This window comes from Tamandua tetradactyla, chromosome 23, assembly GCF_023851605.1.
Source record: "Tamandua tetradactyla isolate mTamTet1 chromosome 23, mTamTet1.pri, whole genome shotgun sequence".
Taxonomy (NCBI): domain Eukaryota; kingdom Metazoa; phylum Chordata; class Mammalia; order Pilosa; family Myrmecophagidae; genus Tamandua; species Tamandua tetradactyla.
In genome coordinates this window covers 24,536,133-24,559,148 of record NC_135349.1, presented here as the reverse complement: position 1 = coordinate 24,559,148, position 23,016 = coordinate 24,536,133, and the positions used below count along the sequence as shown (strand labels likewise).

Genomic DNA, 23,016 nt, shown 5'->3' with positions numbered 1-23,016 from the left:
GACTTAGAGCCTAAAAGGGGTGGCTATAGGACCTAGACTTGATCGGGCAGAGCTCCTTATACCCCTGGCCACAAACAGAACAGGAAAAATCACCTTCAGGACTTTGGTTACTGGTAAGATATATGTTCAGAGCTGCCAGGGGCCTATGCATGATGTGAACCTTCTGAGAATCTTTGGAGCTAAAGCAAAGGAAAGCAGGGATATTAAAGATCAAGAGATTTACAGCCTGTTGAGGCCCTGGAGCCAGTTATGTGTGAAGTCAACAAAATCACTGAATTTTATACAGCCCAACAAAGTCTCTTTTTAAATATAAGTAAACTATAACTTGCCACTGAAACTGTCCTTAATACACATCTTCAACAGAAACGGCGAGTCCTGGGGTCTGTTAGAATAACCAACAGTTTATTAAAAGCTTGCCCTGGCCCTCTGTGCCTGAGTGAGGCTCCCATGACTGCTCCAGGCCCCGGAGCAGCCCCTTCCAAGGACCTTCCCTTGTTCTCCTGCCCCAGCCCTGATCCCAATTAAAAAAAAATAAAATAAAATAAAGGACAAGACGGCACAGGACGTCAGACAGTAACGGGGGAATGGAGACCCAGGCATCATGACCCCAAGACCCCATTCTGATTCTTCTTTCCTAGGAAGGCCTCTTCCTGTTCTCCCTGCCCTGGGCCCCAGACCTGTTCTGCTGGGTCCCAGACTTGGAGCCCCTGGCATCCCCAGTCCACGGCCCCAATGCAGGGTGTAGTATAGTTCTCTGAATATAATATATCTAGACCCACCCTTCCCTACCCCCAGGGGACCAGATGAATAGTTGACTCGAGCAAATCCCTCCTTTCCCAAGACCGAAATGGAGGGAGATCCTGGCACCATGGTTGGGAGGCACCTATGCCCAAGCTGACCCTGGGCCACTGGCCAGCCCCAAGAAGCTCATGAGATGAGGAGGTTTGAGGGGAGCTGGAGCTGACATTCCATCCCCCACTCTTGGGTGGGCCTAAAGCTTATTGCCCTCCAGGACCGGACTCCACCCACCCCTACCCCTGCCCTGTTCATTCGCTCATCCACCCTGCACTTCAGGAATAGAAGTGGGAGGAACCGTTGAGGATGTGAGAAGCGACACTGGTACTGCGGCTTAGAGGCCCAGGCACTGCGGCAGCAGGCGGGCCGACATTCTCACTGCCACTGCCCCCTGAGGCTGCCCGCCGCAGGGGCTGGGGACTGTTTCTTAGCAGCAGCAAAGCTCCACCGCGAGGTGTCCCACTCTGTGCTGGAGGCCCCAGCCAGTTTGGGGGACCTGGGGGAGCCAGCAGAGAGGGTTGACGCCAGGCTGGGGGGGGCATGCCTGGTGGGGGAGGGCCGTGGCTCCAGTGTGCCCCTGAACGGGGAACAGGACGGGAGGGCCAGGCAGGGGCAGGGGGTGGAGCAGGGTATCCCTGGGCAGCAGCCTCGGCTGGGATGCCCCCCAGAGCCATGCTGGAGAAGCCCAGCCTCATGCTCTCAGCATCGAAGGCCTCGATCTCACGGGCCTGCCGCTCGAGCAAACTCCGGATTCGCTCGGAGCGCCCTGTCTGCAGGGCCAGCAGCTCCTCTTCCACCTGGGGCACCCAGAACAGAGGTTAGAGAATCCAGGGCGAGGAGCCTGCCCTCCCTACCCCATCCTGGAGGCCAAGCCCCCTTACCCGCTGCTCCAGGAGTGCCCGCCTTAGAGCTACCCTCTGCTCCAGCTCCCGTAGCTCCCTCTCATGTTGACTCTCTGTACGGATCTTGATCTTGCTCTGGTAAGCGTTCAGCAGCTCCAGCTCCTGTTGAAGCTGCTGCCGAAGGGCCTGGAACTCTGCCTCTTGGGTCTCATCAAGCCGTAGCTAGAGGAAAGGAAGAAAACAGTTTTGGGAACCTCCTTCCCAACCCCCACAATCCACCCCTGCTTAGGTAGGTCTGGGCCCTTAGGTTTCAAGAAGCATCTAGTCTCAGCATCTTTCCTAATTAAAGATGCTCATACCCTGTGACATAGCAGTTAGATTCCTAGAAATTTATCCTCCACGTATACCTGCAATGTGTGTGTTGATCATGAAGTGGTGTAACAGCAAAATACTGGAAACAACCTAAATGCTTACCAACACAGGGTTGATTAAATAAATTTTGCTATATCTATACCATTAAAACTATGAGATATGCATATTGACCTGGAAAGATATCCTAGGAAGATTAAGTGGCAAAAGGAAGTTAGCAAACTGTGTAGAGTATGATTCCATTCTTGTTAAAGTTTTACATAATGTGCCATGGGTGCATAGGAAAATAAACTACACAGCTAATTATTTAAAAGTTACCTCTGAGAGGTTGGATGTGGCAAGAAGAGGGGGACACTTCTACTTTTTACACTTTTGCACTGTATGTACCTACAGCCACCCCCAGAGCTGTGCGTGATCCCTTTCAGAGCTGTGTGTGATACCTTTCAGAACAGCAGCTTTCAAATTGGTCTGAGGACACAAATCATTTTGATTGCTCACTGATCACATGTTAAATTCAGATCCAGGAAAAAACAAGAGACACTTGATAGAGTAGGCAGGCTGCCTTTGTCAAGACATTAAGAAAATATTAAGAGTTAATGTAAACCCATTATAGAGAATACTGTCAGTGGGACAAAATTTCATTTCCCAAGTATAAAATGCCCCATCTCTGTCCGCCCCTGCCCCCCACTTCCACTAGCCATGATTAAGCTGGAAATACAGAGGCTGATTTCCAGCACACTCCCTCCCTGGACTCCAGCCTCACCGCCTGTGAGCTGAGCATCTCTGAGATGGACTGGTCGTACTGCTCAGCCAGGATTGCCAGCTTGCGGGTCTGTTCTTCCTTGAGCCGCTTAAGAAGGCTCTTGTGCTGAGCTTTGGGTGTGGTCTCCAGCAAGTGTGCCCGCAGAGCCTTGTACTGCCGAGTCTGGATCTTGCACGTCTCCTGGAACTGCTTCTTGATCTGCAGCTCCTTAGACTATGCAGTGGATGGACCAAGGGGAGATGGGGGTGGGGAAGGAAGAGGAGGAGGAGGAGGAGGAGGAGGAAGTGCAGGAGGAAGAGGAAGAGGAACAACGAGGGGAGAGGGGGAGAAGAGAGAGAGGAGAGGAGACAGAAGCAGAGACAGGGAGAGGGAGAGAAACAGAAAACATGTTAGACAGAGGGGGCGGGGGGAGCTGTATACAGACAGACATGGAGAGATGGGATTGTGTTGAGAGATCAGGAAGGCTCTCGATGGGCAAGAGATGCAGAGAAAACGAGACAGGTTCCAGGAACGGGTTCACAGAGCTATGTGGAAAATCCATAAGAAAAAGCATCAGAGTGTGTTCACAGACAGGAAAGTGAGAATCTTTGAATGGGGTACTGTGCACACACAAGCAGCTTTGAACATGCAAAGAGGAAGATAATATGACCTACAGATAGAAGCATGTGAGCAAATATAAGAAAGTATAAGAATGAGAGAGAAAAACCAGTCACACCAAACACCCACAGAAGAAAGTAACACAACTAAAGAAAGACAGAGAAGTCCCGGGTTCGGCACCTCAGGGAGGAAGGGAGAAAAGGGGAAAAGCACCGAGCTGAGAAATGGATAAGAAGGGATTGTGCCGTCTCAGGCCACATAAGAGAAAGGGGCAAGGGAACTGGCCAGAAAGGGCCCAACAAGTTCAACGGGCCAGCAGCTGCCCCAACCAGATCCATATTCCAGTCCAGCCACGCCACTTACACACTTAGCTCCCATCCCAAGCCCAACCCATCCCATTCTCGCTGCCCCAAAACTCTCTGTCTAGCCCGTCGAGCTCAGCCTGCCCCACAATGGGGAGGGTTTGCAGTCTCATCTCCCAACCCTTTAGGATAATGCCCAATGCCAGGAGAGAAATTCAGCTCCCAGACAAAAGGGAATTAGGTTCCGGGGCCTAAAGGGTCTCTGGAAGGAACCCACAGACAGGGGATCTGGTGGGACCAAGAAGTTCTGTGGATGCCCACCACGGGCCCAGACCCAAGCTGGTAGAGGCTGTGGTGCCACGAAACTATGAAGGCAGAGAGAATGCGACTGAGTAGTAAAAGGGGTTAAGATAACGCAGATAAAGAGGTCATGGAATTGGGGGCCAAGGTCCAGACTGGGGGCATCCAAGGAGGCTAGGCGGCAGGACAAAGCAGACAGAGGCAGCCTGGGCCAAAGGTATAGTTCCGCTCAGATATTTTATTTGTGTTTATCTTTTTCTTTTTTTTTTTTGGTGGGGGGAGGGAGACAGGTTGGAAGGGAGACAGAAAAACAAAATCAAAGAGAAAGAAACAAAACCACATGACTCTCCCCACCCACGGCCGCCCCTGGCCCCAGGCCGAGTCGATGAGGGGTGAGGATGAGCACACACAGTGGAGAACAGCAATAACTTAGGGTGGGAGCAGCCTCAGGAGGACACAAGGTGAACTTCCAGACCCTGCGATGAGGGAGGTGGCCTGTCTAGAGTTCAAAGGGATGGGGTGGGGAAGCATACTAAGGAAGGAGGGGTGGAAGGGAGGAGAGGATCGGGTCCTGGAGAAACTTCACTTAGTAGTGGGAGAGATAAAGTGCTCAATGCTCTGGGTCTGAGCTGGGGAAGGGCTGGAGTTGGTCACCTCCAGGGAGGCAGGGCCCGGGACTGGCGGGTTCGGGATCTCCGCCCAGCTAGAGTCCCCGGAAGTGACTGGCGAGAGGTAGAGGGCCCCAGCCTGCGCTGGCTGCGTGGTAGCAGCCGAGGAATGCGGCTGGGCCGTTCACCCCGAAGCAGGCCCCAGTTGGCCAGTGTGTGGATGGCCCAGGGGGGCAAGCGGGAGGCTAGGCTGTGACTGGCCCGTGCCAGGCGCCAGTTCCAGCCCTTGCACAGGGTCCAAACCTTTGCCAACAGGGCTAGTGGGTGTTGGGAAATGCGGGGATTACCCCGTCGGGGCCCAGGGACAGGGAGACGGCTGCGGAAGCCATCCTTGTTGGTCTTAGGGTAGAGTGCAAACAGGCCTCGGTCCCCCACAGCCCCACAGCCCTGTAGGGCCCGGAAGGCCATAGGTGACAGGCGCAACAGAACCCGCAACCAGAGTCGAGAGATGGCCCGGCGTATCCTGGGGCCCTGCTGCCGCACCCATCTGCCCCCAGCTGCCACAGCTGCCAATGGTAGAGCCAGGCTTGGCCAGGCCAGGAGCCAGGCAGCCCCAAGGCCCAGAGGCACACCCATAAGCCTGCGGCGCCAGCTCAGGCCCAGGACAGCCCCCAATGCAATGCCCTGGGCCAGGAGTAGGAACAGACTGGGGGGCAGGTGCAGAGCAGTACAAAGAAGTAGGTAGGAGGCCCCTAGGCCCACCAGCCCCACCTCAAGGGCCAGCAGTGCTGCCTGCAGGCCACCCCCACCCTGGGCCGCCAGCAGTGGGAGCAGCAGCAGTAGTAATAGGGGTAGGAGGCCCGAAGAAGACCCTACTGCAAAGGAGAGACCAGCCAGGAGGCCATGGGACAGGAGGCCAGGGAGCTGGCTGGGAGGGCCAGGCCTCACGTGTGTTGGAGGAGGTTCAGGGGGGATGTCTGGGGAAGGACAGCCATCTCCGGGATCCCTAGGGGTTCCAATTGGAGCCCCCTCCTCCTCTTCTTCCTCTTCCTCTGGTACAGGAGTCAGAGCTGGGTCCTGGACCCAGCCAAGCTCAAACTCCTCATCCAGGAGGTTCCCATCTTCCTTCTCCCACAACCTCCACGCCCCAGCCTCCTCCTGGCCCACGATGCTCCTCTCCTGGGGTGCCAGTGATGGGACTCTAAGCTCCTCTATCTCCTCCCTGGGTAGACCCCAAACTTCCTCCTCTACCAGGCTCCTATGTTCATGTAGACTGGGACTAGGGGTTCCTGATTCTTCCCCCACAATTCTCCGTTCCTCTGGCTCTAAGGTGGCCCCTTCCTTTCCCAGAATCCTTCTCTCTGGAACTGCTTCCTCCTCATCTCCCAGCATTCTTTGGTCCAGGACTGCCTCCTGGCCAGATGAGCAGGGCTGCTCTTCTCTAGGGGTGCCTGTGCTGGGTGGTCCCAGAGTCCCAGGAATGGGGAGCGGGAGGCCCGGGGAATGCTGGCCTGCACGTACTTTGAGGCTCTTGGGCTGCTGGCGAACCTGGGCTGCATGCTTCTGCCGCAACTCCTGCTCACGTCGCTTGTTGTACTCCAGCTGGTTGCCCAGCTCCGTCTGGTGTTGCAGGCGGGTAAGCTCAGCCCGTGTGCGTTGCACGGCCTGCAGCTGCCGGAGCTCCAGCTCCCGCGTGGCCTCATGCTGCCGCAGCAGCAATGCACACTCCAAGTCCTTCTGTGTCTGTTTCTTGTTCAAATCCTGAGGCAGAAGGGAGACAAGGTCCAGAGCTCGGTCAGGGAGTATTGTTGGTATTAAGGAAGTAAAAGCCCCAGAAGTCCCTGACAGAGGGAGCTAGGGAGTGGGAGGGCAGATGAGGGGTATAAAGGGGCCATAAGCTCCTCGTTGGCCTGGGAACAGAGATGCCTAAGAAACTTTAGCAGGGGTCTGGTAGGGATGGGAAGCAAAAGGGTTTTTAAGAGCATCACGTTACAGCACAAATGACCGAGGAGAAAGAAAACCACAAGTAAAACAAATGGAAAAGGGGAGGTGCCTAAGATCCACGAACAGCAATATGACTGTGTGATTGTGAAAACTTTGTGTCTGATGCTTTTATCTACGGTATGGACAGATGAATAAAAAATATGGATACAAAAATAAACAAATAATGGGGGAACAAAGGTTAAAATAAATTCAGTAGATTGATATACTAGTGGTTGATGAGAGGGAGGGGTAAGGGGTATGATATGTGGGAGTTTTTCCTTTTTTCTTTCTTTTGTTGGAGTGATGCAAATGTTAAGAAAAAATGATCATGGTGAGAATACACAACTATGTGATGATACTGTGAGCCACTGACTGTATACCATGTATGGAATATTTGTATGTTAAGAATGTTTGTATGTTAAGTTTTTACAATAAAAATGTTTTTTAAAAAAGATCTGTGAACAGAGCAGGAGGGGAACAGGGTGGTTTACCTCTCGCAGAAGGTCCTGGTCCAAGCTGTGACGAGCCAGCAACATCTTGCGCTTGTACTGACGACACTGCAGCTCAAAGTACTGGCGCTGCCGCCGTAGCAAACCAGCTTCCTCCTCCGCCTGGCACTGCTGTAGCTGTTCCTTCTGCCGCAGAAGCCATTCAGCCTTTTCTCGCTTGGGTGTGCTGGGGTTCTCCTGGAGCTCCTGGGCCAGGGCAGTGAGGAGGGCAGGGAGATCAGGGCCTGCCTCACCCACCACAGCCCTGCCCACTGCCACAGTCCTATCCTACCTCCTTGAGCTGCTCCTTCCGAAGTTTGTAGGTGCGCTTCTGTGCCTCCAGAAGGGCCGCCAGCTCCTTCTTCTGCTGTCCAAGAATGTGCTGCTGGAACTTACGCTCCTCGGCTTGGGCAGCCCGTGCCTCCTTCTCACCGATGGCCTGGTGCCGCCGTGCCAGCTTTTCTGCCTCAGCCCCAAAGCCAGCACGCTGTGCCTCAAGCTCCCGCTGCAACCGCGCACTGTGCTCCTCCCGTTCACCCCTCAATCGAGACTCTAGGGCCAGCAGTTGCTTCTGGTGCTGACGTCGCATCCGCTTATAGCCGCTCAGCTGCTCCCGCAGGGCTGAGTCCTGCTCATGCTCCTGGATCTGACGGCTTACCTGGAGTGGAGGAGAGGATGTCATGCTCCAACGGGAAAAGCATGGATTTCAGACTCAGGCAGAGTAAAATTTAATTCTCATTTGGTACTTTCCTCACTGTGTGACCATAAAGAAAACCCTTAACCTCTTTGAGCCTGTTTCCTCAAGTAGATGATATAGACATTATCTACTTCACAGGTTGATGGGATCAAATGGTGATAAAAGGAGATAAGGCCTGGCACAAAAGGAGAAACAATTCAGATTAGTTCAAGAGAACAGAGAAACCCAAGACCTGCGTTCAATCCTAACTCTGCCCTTTACTAATCATGTGGTCTCAAGTCAGTTAACTTCTTAAGCCTCAACTCTTCATTTGTTAATGGGGAAATACTATCTTCTCATTTAGGGCTGTGTAGACTATTTGATACATATGTAAAAATGTCTACAATAGTCCCCTGCACCAACAAGTGTTGGCTTCCTTCCCCTTCAGCAAACACTGAGGACCTATTATTTCCCAGGTACTGAGCCAGGATCTGGGCCACCAGATGCTAGAATAGCAACACACTGGGTCTGGGTGTCCTCAACTGAGGTTTGATCTCAGGTCACATCCAGACTAGCTACGTCAGTGGATCTCTAAGTAGACCAGGTGGCTAAGCCCCTGGAAGTCAGAGATCTCTTTGTAAAGCACCACAAGGCATCAAGCATTACAGGATTTGAAAAGCTGTTCTGGGAGAATAAGCAACCACAAACAGAGGCCAGAAGAACCATACTTAGAGCCAACCAGTGGCCTCTAAAGGAACAGACAGTGTACAAATGCAGCTAAGTAGGAATGTGATCCAAAGGTCTATTCAAAGCATGGATAAAAGCTACGTTTTGTGAACATTCTAACAATTTTTTCCCCTTTGAATTAAGATGGCAGTCACTTGATTTTAAGACAGGACTAAGGACCTGCTTACAGAGTTTGAAAGCCACCAAAGGGGCTTGAGTAAGCAACCTCTTTGAGCCACAGCTGCTGTATCTCTCAAATGTGATGTAACATCTCCTTCCCAGGGACCTGGAAGGATTTGATACAGGCTTGTGTCAGGCCTAAGAGCCAATCAGTGGGATTGACAGACACCTGAATAACATCCCTGCCCTCCAGGGGCACAGTATCCAATAGAGCTGATAAAACGCCATCATGAGTGCCCTGACAGAAGCCCAGATGTGCTTTTGTACAGAGATGTGATACACCTGACTGGCAAAAGCCTGGGAGAGGACCCAGATCATGTTATTTAATCCAGAATACAAAAATGGATTGTTTGCTGCCATGTGGGAGACCCAGGTTCAATTCCTGGGCTATGCATTGCCACTCCCTGCCCCCCCAAAAGGATTGTTGGCCAAGCTAGGAATAGTCTGGCAATGGGACCAAAACAGTATGTGTAGGGAGAGGTGGGAAGATCAAGGTGAGGAGAAAGTGAGAACCAGGAACAGAAAATGATGGTGGAATCTGGACTTATCATGCACCAACAGGGAGAAAATCATTTCTGGACTTTCAGTCAAGTCCAGTCTTCAATTGACCTTAAAGACAGTTAAGGGCATACAAATGTGCTGGAAAAACAGATGCTGAGTAGGGAGAATAGGGATAGCTGCACCTACCAGGGAGGCAGTGCGAATGGTGGCAAAGTGATCCCGGTTACGGCAGTACGCCCGGCGACGGGCAGAAGAGCTGGTAGAGGTGGGAGCTGGGGCTGCAGGCAGCTGGAGAGGGCCTGGGGTCATCTCTGGCTGGTAGGGGTCATCATAGAGGTTGTCAGAGCCCTAGAGGAAGGGAAAATGGAGGGGATGCCCAGGGGTCACTGGGCCCAAAGGGAATTACTTGAGGAGGTGCAGTCATTCTTCAGGAAGGAGCGGTCAAGCTAAGGGAGGGAAAGCAGGGCACCCAGGTGATTCCTGAGAGGAGTGCTTGGGCCTGGCCACTTGCTTCTGTTAGGTCCACTCAGGGTGAATTACATACCGGCAGCCGGTGGATGATGGAGCTGTGGGAGGTGACCGTGTGCTCCCCCTCCTGCATCATAGCCATCTCCCGGGCTTCAGGGCCTTCTTCTTCTTCCTCCTCTTCCTCTTCTTCCTCTTCTTCTTCCTCATTGTCTGAGGCATCTGCTAGGCTGTTCACAGAACTGCTCTGGCTGGAAGCACTGATGGACATGCTGGGTACTGAGTGGCTACTCTCCAGACTGGTCAGCGTCCCGGCCCGGTGCATGTAGGGCTCCGTTTCCTGTGGACAGGGTATAGGCTGTTGGGCAGAGACAAGGGGTGTGTGCACAGAGGTAGCACAAGTAGACAGAGGGTGTGAGGAAGAGTGGTGAAGGGGGTATGGGGCCAAGAGGCTCCTGGGAAGCAAGCACAGTATGGGGTAGATAAGGATGGTGGAGTAAACTGGTCACCTCTTCTTCCTCTGGGGCCTCAGCGCCAGGACCATTGGGTGCCTCTTGAAATAGTATCTTCTTCATCTTGCGGTACTGCAGGTTGTCCAGCTCCCGTACAGCATCCTTGGTCCGCTGGATTAGGTCCATGATGACTGTGGGTGGCCGCTCCCGTAGCACAAAACGGTGCTAGGGGAAGAGAAGACTGAGGCCTATTGCTAAATGCTCCTGTCCCCAACTCAGCAATCCGCAGGTCTTGGCATTCCCTCTGGCCTGAGACACACCGCTGGGGCCCATGCCCATCATGGATTGCTGTTGCTTTGTCCCAACCCTCCACTCACAATAATTTTCTCTACCACTCGATCTCAACTCCCTAGACAATCCCTTCTTCCATGTACGGATAACAGGCAAGAACAGTCAGGAGACTTGAGTTTTAGTCCAGGTCCTCCACAAAAGTGCTATGTGACCTTGGACATGTCATGAGGCCTCTATGGGCCTCAAAAGGTATCCAATAATTATAAAACAAGCAGTCCAACTGGACAATCTAAGAAAAGTTTCTAATTGGAGCTCCTCAGGCCCTCAGGGTGATGAAGATAATGGGGGCCCCTCTATTTCTGGTAACTCAAAAAAACACCTAAGGGAAATCATACATTTACCCATGATAAGGTTATATAGGCTTTTAGCTTGAATTACATCATATTAGTGTGGTAACCCTGGTTATCACATGCTGACCAGAAGCTATGGCTGACAATTACATATATCTTTGATTAATAAGATATGCAAAAACAAATTATTACTTAATAAATTTAGGCAGTCTAACACACAAAAACTTGTAAAACATAGGCCACTGGGTACTGGAGATGGGATGGGAATTCTTAAATTGAGTTCTAGGAGAAAGAATCGGGAACTAACAATTTCATTGAGAGATTTCTTGTGGCTCTAACAAGCTACACTTCTAGGAGAATTTGGGTATGAACACTCACCTTCAGAAGAACCTCTGAGGTTGGTCTGTCTTGAGGGATTTTCTGAAGACAGGAGTCAACAAAATTCCGGAAGTACTCGGACCTGGAAATCACAAGGGGAAAAGGGGTCTGGGGCATGAGCAAGGAACCTTATTCCATGGCCTATTCCATGGCCTAACCCTTGGGCCCAGCAATCCCGCCCTTACCAGTGTCCTGACTGGAGCACGGGAGACTCATTCTGTGCAATGTGGTATAAGGCACTCATTGCATTCATATTGAACAGTGGTGGTTTCCGTTCCGCTGCAGAGAAAGGCAAGGAGGAGATGGTGAGAAGTGGCAGGTAGGCAGGAGACAGGAATGGAATTCAGAAGACCTGAGTTTAAACCCCACTTCTCTGACCTCCTTGCTGCATTACTTTGAACAATTTCCATAATCCTATTGACAGTCAATTAATTCCCTTCTCTATAAAATTCAACACCCATTCTTTCCACTGCAAACAGGCGTGGAATAGGATAGAAAGTAACAAATGCAAAAGCACTTAGTAACTAACTATTATTATTCAGAAAGTCAAAGACAGGTTCTGCCCTCCTGGAATTTCCAGTCTAAGAGGGAAAATAAAATAGGACTGAACAAATAACACCGAGTGTTAATTGGCACTAAAGGGAGGTCGGTAAATGGCTGGAAAGGTGAAGGTGTGGGGTGGGCCAACAAGCTGGATGTGTGCAGGGGATTCAGAGAAGACCTTAGATTAGAAGTTGCGAGCCCTGAGCCTCTTGTGGCCCAGACAGGTGTCATATGTTTTTGGCCTAAACAGTGATTTTAACTGCCTGCCAAATATAATAATAACAATCCAATCTTCTAGTTTCTCTTTAAAGACTAGATCTGGTAAAACAGTTTCTGCATTCCTGCATAACAAAGGGCTAATGCTAGCAACAATGGTCTTCTTTACACAGTAACAGCAACCTCCAGTTTGCCACAACTTCCTGTATCTCCTAGTGCCTTTTATCAGTTTGTTATTCATAATTGGCACCCTTGTCATTACCAAAAACCGGGCATGAATAGACAGATCTAGAGTTTTCTTATATCTGGCCTCCTTCACATACTTTCATCACCTGCCTGGCCCGTGCCTTAAGTGGTAAATGTGGACATGTGGAGATGGAGAGAAAAGGCCCATCCAAATCTCTCACCTCAGACAGAGAACACAATACAAAACAAGGCAAGGAGGCGGGGATGTTCACCAGACAGAGCTCCTGAAGAGAGCTCACAAAGGGGAGAGAGTCAGCTGCTAGAAAGTAGAATCTTGTTTGATATGCAGAAGGATGGGAATGGCTTTAGTCTTGAAAGCAATGCAGAGCCCCTGATGACTCTGAGTAGGGAGTCAAAGGACAGCTCTGGGCTTAAGCAGATCTCTCTGGTATGGGAGACAGTTAGGGAAGAGAGACTGGAGAGGAGAGGGCACTACATGAAGGTGTTGGTAAGAGCAACTAACAGCTACTATTTCTCAAGCAACAACTTTGTATTTGGCACTGTGTTAGAGCCTTACAAATATTAGGTAACCAAATAGCTGCTTTAACAGTGTAGGGGTGGCAGAGGTGAAAACCTTGATATGGCTGCAAGGCCTCAGGAACTCATTATAGCCTAACTCACTGTTCTCTGTGTTACATGAAGAGAAGCTGGTTTGAAGCTATTATGTACCCCAGAAAAGCCACGATCTTTAATCCTTATTCAGTATTGCTACGTGGAATCCTTTTTGATTGTTTCCATAGAGATGTGACCCACCCAATTGTGGGTGGCAACTTTTCATTAGCTGGTTTCCATGGAGATGTGTCTCCACCCATTCAAGGTGGGGTTGCTTATTGGAGCTTTTAAGAGGGAATCATTTTGGAAAAAGCTTTAGCACCATCAGAACCAACAGAGCCCACACAGCCAGAGACCTCTGCAGCAGAAGGAAAATGCCCTTGGGGAAGCCTTATGAAATGAGAGAAAGCTAGTAAGCTTCACCATGTGCCCTCCCAGCTGAAAGAGAAACCCCGAACTTCATCAGCCTTCTTGAACCAAGGCAGCTTTCCCTGGATGCCTTAATTTGGACAGTTTTATAGACTTGCCTTAATTTGGACATTTTCATGGTCTTAGAACGTAAACTTGCAACTTAATAAATTCCCCCCTTTTATTAATTTTTTTTTTTTTTAACATGGGCAGGCACCGGGAATCAAACCCGGGTCTCCAGAATGGCAGGTGAGAATTCTGCCTGCTGAGCCACCCTGACCCGCCCTAAATTACCATTTTAAAAAGCCGCTGTGTTTCTGGTATATTGCATCCAGCAGCTTACTAACTAAAACACATGCCATATACCAAACAACTGGAGCTAACCTCAGTTCCCCATGTCTGCTCTTACCTTAGCATACGCAGTCTTCTCTGGAATGCTTTCCTACCTTATTCAAACAGCTAACTGTTTTGTCTTCTGGATCTGTTTAAATATCTCTGCTGCAAGGCCTTCCTCAGACCCTCAACTAGGTCAAGTCTCCTGTTATATTTCTTATCGCCCTCTGGTAATTTCTCCATTCAGGTTTCATCACACTGAGAGAAAATATACCCGTGTCTTCATCTCAAGTGTAAGTGCCATGAGGGCAGTGTGTACCTCATTCATGGCTATACCCCCAGAACCTAGCACAGTGCATGGCACACAGTGGGTACTCAAAAAAGATTAAGAACTAGGGTAGTAGACAAGAATAGATGTATTTTACAAAATCTTCAGGTCTTAGAACAGGTAGGGCTTGACAGCTGCCAAAGTGAGATCAAGGGAAGAATCAAAATGGACAGAAGGTTGGCAGCCTAGGAGGACAGGCTGGGATGAGGATAGCCCAGTTAAAAAAAATAATAATAACAAAAAAAAGATGTAGGAAGGGGAGGGGTTAGGAGAACAGAGGAAAGAGTGTCCTTACCCAGCTCGATACAGGTTATCCCCAAAGACCAGACGTCCACCTTGCCATCATACTGCCCTTCATCCATGGCCAGAATTACCTCAGGAGCCATCCTAGGAGAACAGGCAGGAGAAAGAGGCTCATCATCAGCCCAGACTGCCAACTCCCTGTTCCCAATATCCCGGGGGTGCTCTCCCTTCACCACTGCTCCCCTACTCACCAGTACGGGGTGCCTACAAAGGAGTTGGCAGGTGCCATGATGGATGCAGAGCCAAAGTCCCCCAGTTTCACCAAGCCTGGCTCCGACAGCAGGATGTTTCCAGCCTTTACATCCCTGCCAGAGGCAAGATGCAGGGATGAGACCTGTGTCTCAGGAAGGTTGAGCAAAAGCTTCAGCACACAGTTTCCAAGAAGATGGGCTTAGCCCAGCTGAATTAGAGGTAGTGGAGAGAACTCCCCCCTCCCAATTGCTGTCAGTGCTGCCTGTTACCTGTGGATCATGTTGTGAGAGTGCAGGTAAGCCAAGCCCTGAAGGGCCCCATGGGTCACAGCTGCAATCTCTACCTCTTGAAGGGGCTTCTTGTGCACTGGGGAGTCAGAGAAAACATCAAACAGGGAGAGCCAAAGGGAGCGACCGAAACAAGCTCCACTTAACTATTTTTTTTTTGGGTGCATGGGCAGGGAATCAAACCCATATCTACCACATGGCAGCCGAGCATTCTACCCCTGAACCACCCATGTACCCATCCCCTTAACATCTACCCTACAGCTTCTCTGTTCTCTCCCTTCTCTTGTTTCTTGGGCAAAGAGTCACTCACCTTCCAGAAGGTCAGAAGCTGAGCCCAGGCAATATTCCATCACCAGCTGAAGAAGTTTCAAGGGTCAGAGGTCAGCAGATCATGGGCACCCCTGACCCGATTCCCTTGGGCAGAGACCCGAAACAGAGTTTCCTGGCCTATCCTCCACTTAGGCATGTCCTCGGGGTAATGACAGGGAGAAAGGGCAACTGGAGGAAATGATAGGTGGCGAGAAAGTCCTTGGAAGCAGGGACTCCCCTAAAAAGAACCTAAGACACTCACTATTGCTCCCACTGGAATCCCTCAAAGCCCAATCAACCCCACCTTCTCCTCAAGCCCACACGCCCTTCTCCAACTGCTAACAGTCTATGTCATCCTCCCAGCCAGCCTCTCCTTCTGGACTGACACTGCTGTTCATGGGTTTGTTTGAGGACTAGAGAGGTTGGAGGAAGACTGCATCTTCCCCAAGCTCCCCAACAGCACCCTGCACAGGGTCCAGCTACAAGACTCAAGCAGGGGAAAGGTCAGGCCAAAGTTGGGGGGAACAGCTCACCCAAGCTGTATGCTCCCTCAGGTAACAGCCCCGGTACTGAATGGTATTGGGATGTCGGAGCTTCTGCAGGAACCGCACTTCCTTGATGATGTCCTGCCACTTCTGGGGGAAGGAAAGGATGAGGGAGGTTACCCTGCCTGCATCTTGAGACTGGGGTCCCCTGCCTCACCCAGCTTTGTCAAGCGTGACCTACCTCATTTGACTGCTTCCCACTGTAGGACATCTTCTTGATGGCCACCACTTCACTGTTTCTGATATCCCGGGCCTAGGGGACCAGACCAGAGGGCGGGGAAGGTCCCGTGAGAATTAGGCAACAGAAGACCTGTTGGCCCAGAAAGGGGAGGGCAGGGGAGATCGACATGCTGGGGCAGAGTAGAGGGGCTGCTCAGAGGTTCACAGGGGGAAAAACAGACTCCCCACTTCTGGCCCACCCTCCCAAGCTCCAACTCACAAAGTACACAGCTCCAAAGCTGCCATGACCAATTTCCCGGAGATCAGAGAAGAGCTTTTCAGGGTCATCCTTGAAGAAGAGCTCAGCTACATCAGGGTCCTTCAGGCTCCCAGCCCGGCCCCCAGCCGGCATGGTGGCCCCTGGGGGCCCTGAAAGTGGGGCCTGGCCTGGGGAATAGAGATGAGCCCTCTTAGAGCAAGGACAGTACCCTCAGAGAGAGGAAGGGGCCCTCAAGTTTCTGCCTTCCCCTCTTCTAGTTCCCTGCTGAGGGGGAGGCATTGCTGAGGAAGGGCAGGGGGAGATTAGGAACAACATCAAAGCTCCAAAAAAAATGAGAAGTTGCCCTGGTAACCAGAGCACGGGGGCTGGGTCCCTGGAGTCCCTAAAACTGCTAGGAAGACTGGGAAGCTAAGCATCCTCGTCCATTTCCCTACCAACCCCTGCCTCTTGCCTAAAGACCGGAAGACTGTGCTTCCCAGACACAGCCACAGAAATCCAAGTGTCCTGTGCCACAAGTCCCATACCTCAACTATTTCCAGGCACCTTCCTGTTTCCCTGAGCACGGAAGCCTCCTCCTCCCCCAACCTCTTACACCCTGGGAGAGGGCAGGAAATGGCTAGGCCGGAGGCAGTGGAAATCCGGCCATTGTTACAAGTGGGTACTGACCCAAAGGGGCCAGGAGACTCACTCTCAAAAGGGGGCAGGGATACTGTCAGGGAGAAGATCTAGAATGGGAAGGACAGGGATATAAATGGAATCTGGCTTTGGGGGCTTCTCTGAGATCAGGGCTACTTTACTTTCCAGTCCAACTGCTTGCACCACAAAAAAGGGGAGTTTGCTGGGTACAAATAATGTTTATTGAGCAAGTATGGCAAGTACTTTACATGCATTATCTACCATTCAATCCTCACTACAACTCTATGAAGTAAATATTATTATTACTCCCATTTGACAGATGAGGAAATAGATTCAAAAAGGTTAAATGATTGACCCAAAGTAGTCCTCCACCACCACGCTTTCAGAAGAGCCCTATGAAACAAGTAGGGCCAGGGGATCATTATCGCCATTTCACAGATGCGGGTACTGAGGCACAGAGAAAAATGACTTCTCCAAGGTCAAAGAATAGCACCGTCTCCTTTCCAGTCAGGCCCGTGTTCTCCTTACTCTCTCAGCCCAAACTCAGCCCCTCTTCTGTAGGAAGCCTCCCCTGACAACTCCAGCCCCTAGGGAAAGTTCCTACAACAGCCGGCACAGAGAAAGCTCCTGCAAGACTGGTTCTCTGAGGGGATTCTAGCCCAACCCCGTGGCTAAGGTCAAGGGCACAAAGGAGCCCTTCAGCAGAGATGGACTCCCAGGGCAGAGTTCTAGCTACTTAAAGGTACCTAACAATTTAGTATGTAATTATATTCTGCTGAGCATTGTTTCCTGTGGTGCTGTTAATTTTGTCTCCCCAGCTCAACTGGAAGTTGTAGGGCAAGGAAGGAGCCCAACTCTCTGGTGGGTCCCCAGGGTGCAAAGGGCTCAGAATAGCCTGGAAGATTGATTGCCCTCAGCCCAACCCTCAGCAGCTTCCAGGCTGCTCCAAGCAGCCCTGTCACCCCAATCCTGCCAGCAACCAAGTACCTCTTCTTCCCCCACTGCACGCCCACACACAAAAGCAGGTGCTCACAACTTGCCAGTGGAACCTTCCTGATCTCCTTCCCAGTACTCAATCCAAGAATGCCAACCAGGACCCCAGGCCACATATAAGGGGTGCCAACCACTGGCAAAGCATCACATCCTCAGAGTAACAATGAACATTTATTTAGTGATTACCAAGGTCTTTGCTAAATCATAACCACCTTCTTTAATGGACAATGTTATCTCCATTCTGCAGATGAGGAAACCCAAGTCTACACACTGCCAGTATATACCATCAACAATGTATGGTAACAGGTTCCTTACCCTCAGTGTTCTCTTCTGCAAAATGGATTACAACATGGGGCTGTGAGATTTTAAAGAGATTTCATACTTAGGAGCACTTAGCAGACACTCAACATATAGATTTTTTTTCTTCTCTGCCTCCAGGGTTGCCACAAAATCGCTTTAATCCTTTGGGGATCATCCTACCCCAGGAGCTTGGCTTTAACTGTTAAGACACACTATTCTGGCTATCATTTATCATGAGGTAGAGCCCTCTCAGGAACTCTGGCCAACGTCTGGGATCAGAGTAAAGATGAAGGTCATGATAGAGAAAAAAAATCCACAAGGCAGAGGGCAGCAACCAGAGCCTCTAATCAGGAAAAGCTTCTGAGTACAGTTCTCCTGGAAAGGAAGTTCATCTCACCCCCAATCCTCAACCTCACCCCAACTTATTTTCCTCTGGACCCCTGGTCAACCCCAGATTCAGGAAAAAAACAGATGACAAAAGACAGGTAAGGAGCAGTGTGGCAAGACCTGATTCAAGACTTAGGTTCAAATCCTGATTCTGCCACCTGTGTGACCTTGGACACCTTTTTTAGGCCTCAATGTTCTTAACTGTAAAACGGGAAGACAGCAATAAAAGAGCCACCACAGGATGAACGTGGGGGGGGGGGTGTTACATGAGAGAATGGATGTAGAAGCACTTTGTAAATGGTAGAGCACTTGACAAAGGTCTGAGATTATGTATGCCATCTCAACAAGAGGTTGGAAGGTAACTACTGTAGCTGGGGTAAAAGATTGCCAGGCACCCCCAAACACACACACATCCTTGCAAGAACAAGAAAACAAACCAGACCAGGCCTGAACAGCAGATCCTGACCCACCATGGGAATCAAAAGCATGGAAATCAACACCCAAAAACAGTCAGGAAAAGGGGGTACAATCATGGAGGAGGAGAGGTGGCTATGAGGGGAAAGTGAACAGGGAAAAGCAGGATGCAAATCCATCTGATTAACTCAAGCAACCTAGGGTGTGACCCTCGGTGACATCGGAGAACCTGTCACCTGAGGTTCCCCCACCAACCAGACACAATGAAGGAAGAGGAAGGGGAAGAGGGTGGTAACAGAATTCAAGCCTAGCCAGGGGATGACCACTGGCCCAACTGGGCTTTTCCATCCTGAGAGGGCCCACCCTTTCTTCTCAGTGCTAGACATAGGGACCCGCGCCCCTGCACCCCGCTTCTCACCTGGAAGGGGTCACTATGGTGCCCCAGCGCCTCCGCCTTCTCTTGGGATCCTCCAGCGGCTCTGCCAAGCAGGGAGAGGGGCAAGGAGACCCTTCCCCTTGCCACCTCTTCCTCGGCTTTCGCCCTTCCTGAGGGGCGGGCCCGGAAAGCCTCCTCTGGAGGGGAGGGGGGGACAACCTGATCTGACCTCGCGGTCCAGTCCTCCCCCTCCTTGAGGGCGACAGTTGCTGAATCCCGGATCTCTGATTGTGGGGTCCTGAACCCCAGATATTTGAGCGCGGGGGGCTAAGTCCGATATTTGAACGCCTGGGGAATGAACCCCACACAATGGTGAACGGAGGGGCCTGAACCCCAAATATTTGAAATCTTTTGAAACAGAGCCCCAGGTTTAGAGAGGTTGGGACCCGAGTCCCGGATATCAGGAGTCTGAGGCGCTGGTACCCTGATATTCAACAAGAGAGGGACCAATCCCGGAAATCCGGGACCCAGAGGCCCAAGCTCCAGGGATTCGGCCACCGACAGAGGGCCCACCCCGAGGACGTCCGGCCGCACGGCCCCTCTCACGCCGGGGTCCGAGGGTGACAGCGCCCACTCTCGCTCTGGCCTCCTCCTTTTCCCCTTTTCTCTCCCAAAGATAGTGGAAAGACTGTAGCTAAGACCCTGCGTGCAGTCCCCGTACCCTCTCTCCCTCTCTTCTTCTCAGCCCCAGCCTGTCTCCGAACCACAGCCCGTGTCTCGTTCCGATCTCCCTCTCCCTCTTCCTCCCAATTCCAAGATGGAGCCCGGGCGGGAGCGCGCAGGCGCGGTAAGGACTCAGGGCCCGAGGGGGCGGGGCCCGCCAAGAAACAGCCCCGCCCCTCTCTCCTCACGGCCGCGGCAGGATTGAAGGGCAGCCGCCGAACCTGAGTGCGCGCGCAACCCGCCACGCGGACCCTGGGTGGGAGAAGGCGGAGAGAAGAGCTAGGCTTGGAGGGGGAGGAGCCCAGCGCGCCAACCGACTACTGGCGGTGGAGAAAGCTCTGGCGCATGCGCTCGCCCCGCCTTATCGGAGAGCAGGAGCTTGTTGCTAGGGCAAGCTTTGAGGGAGCGCGGATGGAAGGAAAGGAGAAGCCGCTATGTGCGCCTGCGTGTAGGATAGAGGTTGGGAGGGGTGAGAGAAAGCTGCTGCGGAAAAGGCGGGAAAATGCCTTGCTCTGAGATCGATGGCCATCCAGCCTTAACATGGGTTCCCAGGTGCGAAGAATCTTTGCAGGTCAATACTGGGAAAACTCTGTAGGTCAAATCCCTTTAGGAAACTGAGACCCTGAGGAGTAGCATGACCTGCCCAAGGTCACACTGCACTTAGATCAAAGCTTTTCCGTACATACCCACCAGACCCTCCCATCTAGCTAGAATTATCAATCATATTTCACAGAAGAAAACAAAACATAAAGTGGCAGGGCCGGAGGAAAAGATTGCCAGACATCCCCAAACACACACAACGCCCAGACACAACGATAGAAAGAGATGAAGTTAACATGTACCCTATGCTAACCTGAATCCCAAATTAAAGTGTCAACAGGAAAAAAATCCCCCAAACCTCCCAAAGCCTTTCTACCCTAAAATTCCTACCTCAACCCAATCCTCAATAAACTCCCCAGGCACAACTGGGCAAAAAAGGTCTTTTATTTTCTCCCACATCTCAGGGCTTCACTCTTCGCAACATCTCTTCCAACTCAGATCCAAGGTCTAAGAAGCTGCTGCAGACCTGGAGAAAAGAGAAAGAAAATTTTTAAATTGCATCATAAAGCCAGGTATCATGATTTCACAAGAGTGAGACAAGACAAGCATGATTCATACGCAAGACCCATCATCAATCATATTTGAGCCCTCTTAACTTGCCGTTGCACCAATAAAAAAAAAGTATGTGTGTGTAGTTCACGCACCTGTAAGATTCTGAGAGTCCATGACTTTTTTTAAAGTTTGGATGTGACCTACAGGTATGGCTGAACTTTAGAATCAGTATGTTACGTGAAAGAAGTCACACAAGAGTAGATATTGTATGATTCCATTTACATAAAATTTAAAAAGAAGTAAAACTAAACTGTATTGCATAGGAGTGTATTCCTGGTGATAAACTATAAAGCAGGACAGTAGTTACCTCTAGGGGAAGAAAGGGTGCTGTCAGGAAGAAAGGCACCAGAAGGAGTTTCTGGGTTGTAGGGAATATTCACTTTTTTTTTTCTGAAAGGTATTTACAAGAGTGTCCACTTTATAATTTGTCAAGCATTACTTGAATGTTTTATGAACTTTTCTACATGGGGTTTTAAGTATTTTGTAATAAAAAGTAAGAAAAATGTTGAATGCTGAAGGTGTAAATTGCTTCTGGTCCCAGGGATAGTGGCAGCGGAATAGGGTTCTCAGGGACCCAGAGAAGGATGCAAGGGTAGATCCCAAGCACCTGCTCTCTACCCCAGTTACAATCGCCACCTCACCCCGTTCCCTACTCCCAAAGGACTAAGGCAAAGCACCTCACCTGAGAACAGGGCCCTCAGAGCCGGGTTCGAGACCAATGGTGCTCCCGGCGTGGGTGGAAGCACACAGCAGTGACACAGCACAGAAGGCCACAGAAGAGAAGCAGGAGAGAGCCCAAAGCCAGCAGCCTGGAGCCACACAGAGCCAGCTCCTCCTGGGAGTGGGCAAAGGGAGAAAGGGAGGGAGGAGTAATGGACGACAGAACGAAAGAAAATGGAACATCTTCTCTTGGGAAGACATTCTACCCTTGGCCCAAGTGGCTCTAGAGAGAAGTCACCATGAGGGAGAAAGGAATCTCCACTCTAGGGAACTAAAGGGAAAACGTTATTTTTATGCAAGCTAATCTTTTTCTCGATGGTTTATAAAGTGCTTTCTTGCTCCATAATATCAGAAAATAGAAGCATTCATTCTTATCCACATTGACAGCTGTGCAAGAAGGCAGGTCTAGAACCCAGGTCTTTCCTGATTCTAAGCTCCCAGGGCATGCCCCTCACAGGGTCTGTTCAGCAATTAGGGAAGTGTGTGCAGACGTTCTCTTAACTGGTTTCCCTCCTCTGATGTGGCCAAGCTCCCCCGGGTACCAGTGGAACACCTCTCTCTCCCCCCAGAAACTCTGCAGTAGCTGCCATGGCCTGCACTATCAAGTCTAGTGTCCCGGCCTGGTACTCACAGTGGTGTCACAATAATTCTCTTGCAGACTTGCCTCATCTCCTAAGTAATTTCTAAGCCCTTCCCCACATGGAGTCTCCCAACAGCTGAATGCTTTCCAATCTCTAGGCCTGTGCTCGAGCTGTTTCCTCTGCCTGGAGGGTATCTCCCCTCCACTGCATTCTCTACCCAAATCTTCCTCATTCTGCAAGAGCACTCCACAGTGGCAAAACAAGCCTGGGACTCTAAGTTGGAAGACATGATTTGCTGTCCTGGCTCTGTACTTACCAGCTGTGTGGTCTTGGAAAACTCACTCCCTCACTCTCAGCTGTTTCCTCATCTGGAGAATGGGATAATAACACCTACCTCAAAGGGTTATTTTGAGATCAAAGGAGATAATGACCTAAAAGCACTCTGTGCATTATAAACTACTGTACGCAATCCTCTTTCTTAAATGCCACCTTCTCTGTGACGCACTCTCCATAAATGTTCAAGTTAGAGCTAATTGCTCCTTCCTCTGTGTTTATCTAACTTTCTGCTCATGTCTCTGTGATGGCAATTAGTCCATTCTTCCCCTTATTACAGCTTCTGAATTCCTTTGAGGTAGAGATCATGTTTTATAGTATTTTAAAACAACAGTTAATAGTAATAGCTGCCATTTATCAAATCTCTATTATGTCCCAGGAGTTGTGCCGGGTCCATGACATTCATTTTTATTTAAACCTTATTTGTTGGAAGTAGGAGATAGCATCACACTTTCCGTTTTACAGATGAGGAAGCTGAGGCTCAGCGAGGCTAAGGCACTTGCTCAAGGTCACAGAGCCTAGGAGGGCAGAATTGTAAGGCCTGGGTTTTTACTCTTAGGCCTCACTGCCTCCAGGAGCCCCAGGTCACGGTGGTCAGCATGGGCCATCTGTGGTCGCCCTTACCACAAAGGGA

The 23,016-nt window shown here is 50.7% G+C and overlaps 2 protein-coding genes across 10 annotated transcripts in view; both read right to left on the bottom strand.

Moving 5' to 3' along the window:
• Positions 1–381: 381 nt before the first annotated feature.
• Positions 382–19,713, bottom strand: TAOK2 (TAO kinase 2). 2 transcript variants are annotated; one of them, XM_077141291.1, is made up of 19 exons: positions 18,916–19,712; positions 15,768–15,934; positions 15,510–15,581; positions 15,317–15,418; positions 14,785–14,830; positions 14,457–14,553; positions 14,187–14,300; positions 13,988–14,079; positions 11,252–11,345; positions 11,067–11,148; positions 10,105–10,272; positions 9,675–9,935; positions 9,317–9,478; positions 7,340–7,705; positions 7,051–7,254; positions 6,098–6,337; positions 2,770–2,982; positions 1,677–1,859; positions 382–1,592 (listed from the first exon to the last, which is right to left on the bottom strand). In XM_077141291.1, exons 2-19 carry the CDS (start codon positions 15,897–15,899, stop codon positions 1,071–1,073), a joined length of 3,150 nt encoding a protein of 1,049 aa, XP_076997406.1. In that variant the 5' UTR covers positions 15,900–15,934; positions 18,916–19,712; the 3' UTR covers positions 382–1,070. The 2 variants fall into 2 exon arrangements, with proteins under 2 accessions (XP_076997406.1, XP_076997405.1); XM_077141290.1 differs by lacking the exons at positions 382–1,592; positions 1,677–1,859; positions 2,770–2,982 and having other exon boundaries at positions 4,187–6,337; positions 18,916–19,713.
• Positions 19,714–20,559: 846 nt separating this feature from the next.
• The window catches only part of TMEM219 (transmembrane protein 219), a 37,344-nt gene continuing 34,887 nt past the window's right edge, over positions 20,560–23,016 (bottom strand). For all 8 annotated transcript variants that reach the window (XM_077141285.1, XM_077141287.1, XM_077141282.1 and 5 more), the window contains exons 5-6: positions 21,431–21,583; positions 20,560–20,662 (exon numbers count right to left, since the gene is read on the bottom strand). In XM_077141285.1, coding sequence (XP_076997400.1) covers positions 21,446–21,583 — 138 coding nt within the window. In that variant the 3' untranslated portion in view covers positions 20,560–20,662; positions 21,431–21,445. The remainder of the gene's footprint in view (positions 20,663–21,430; positions 21,584–23,016) is intronic.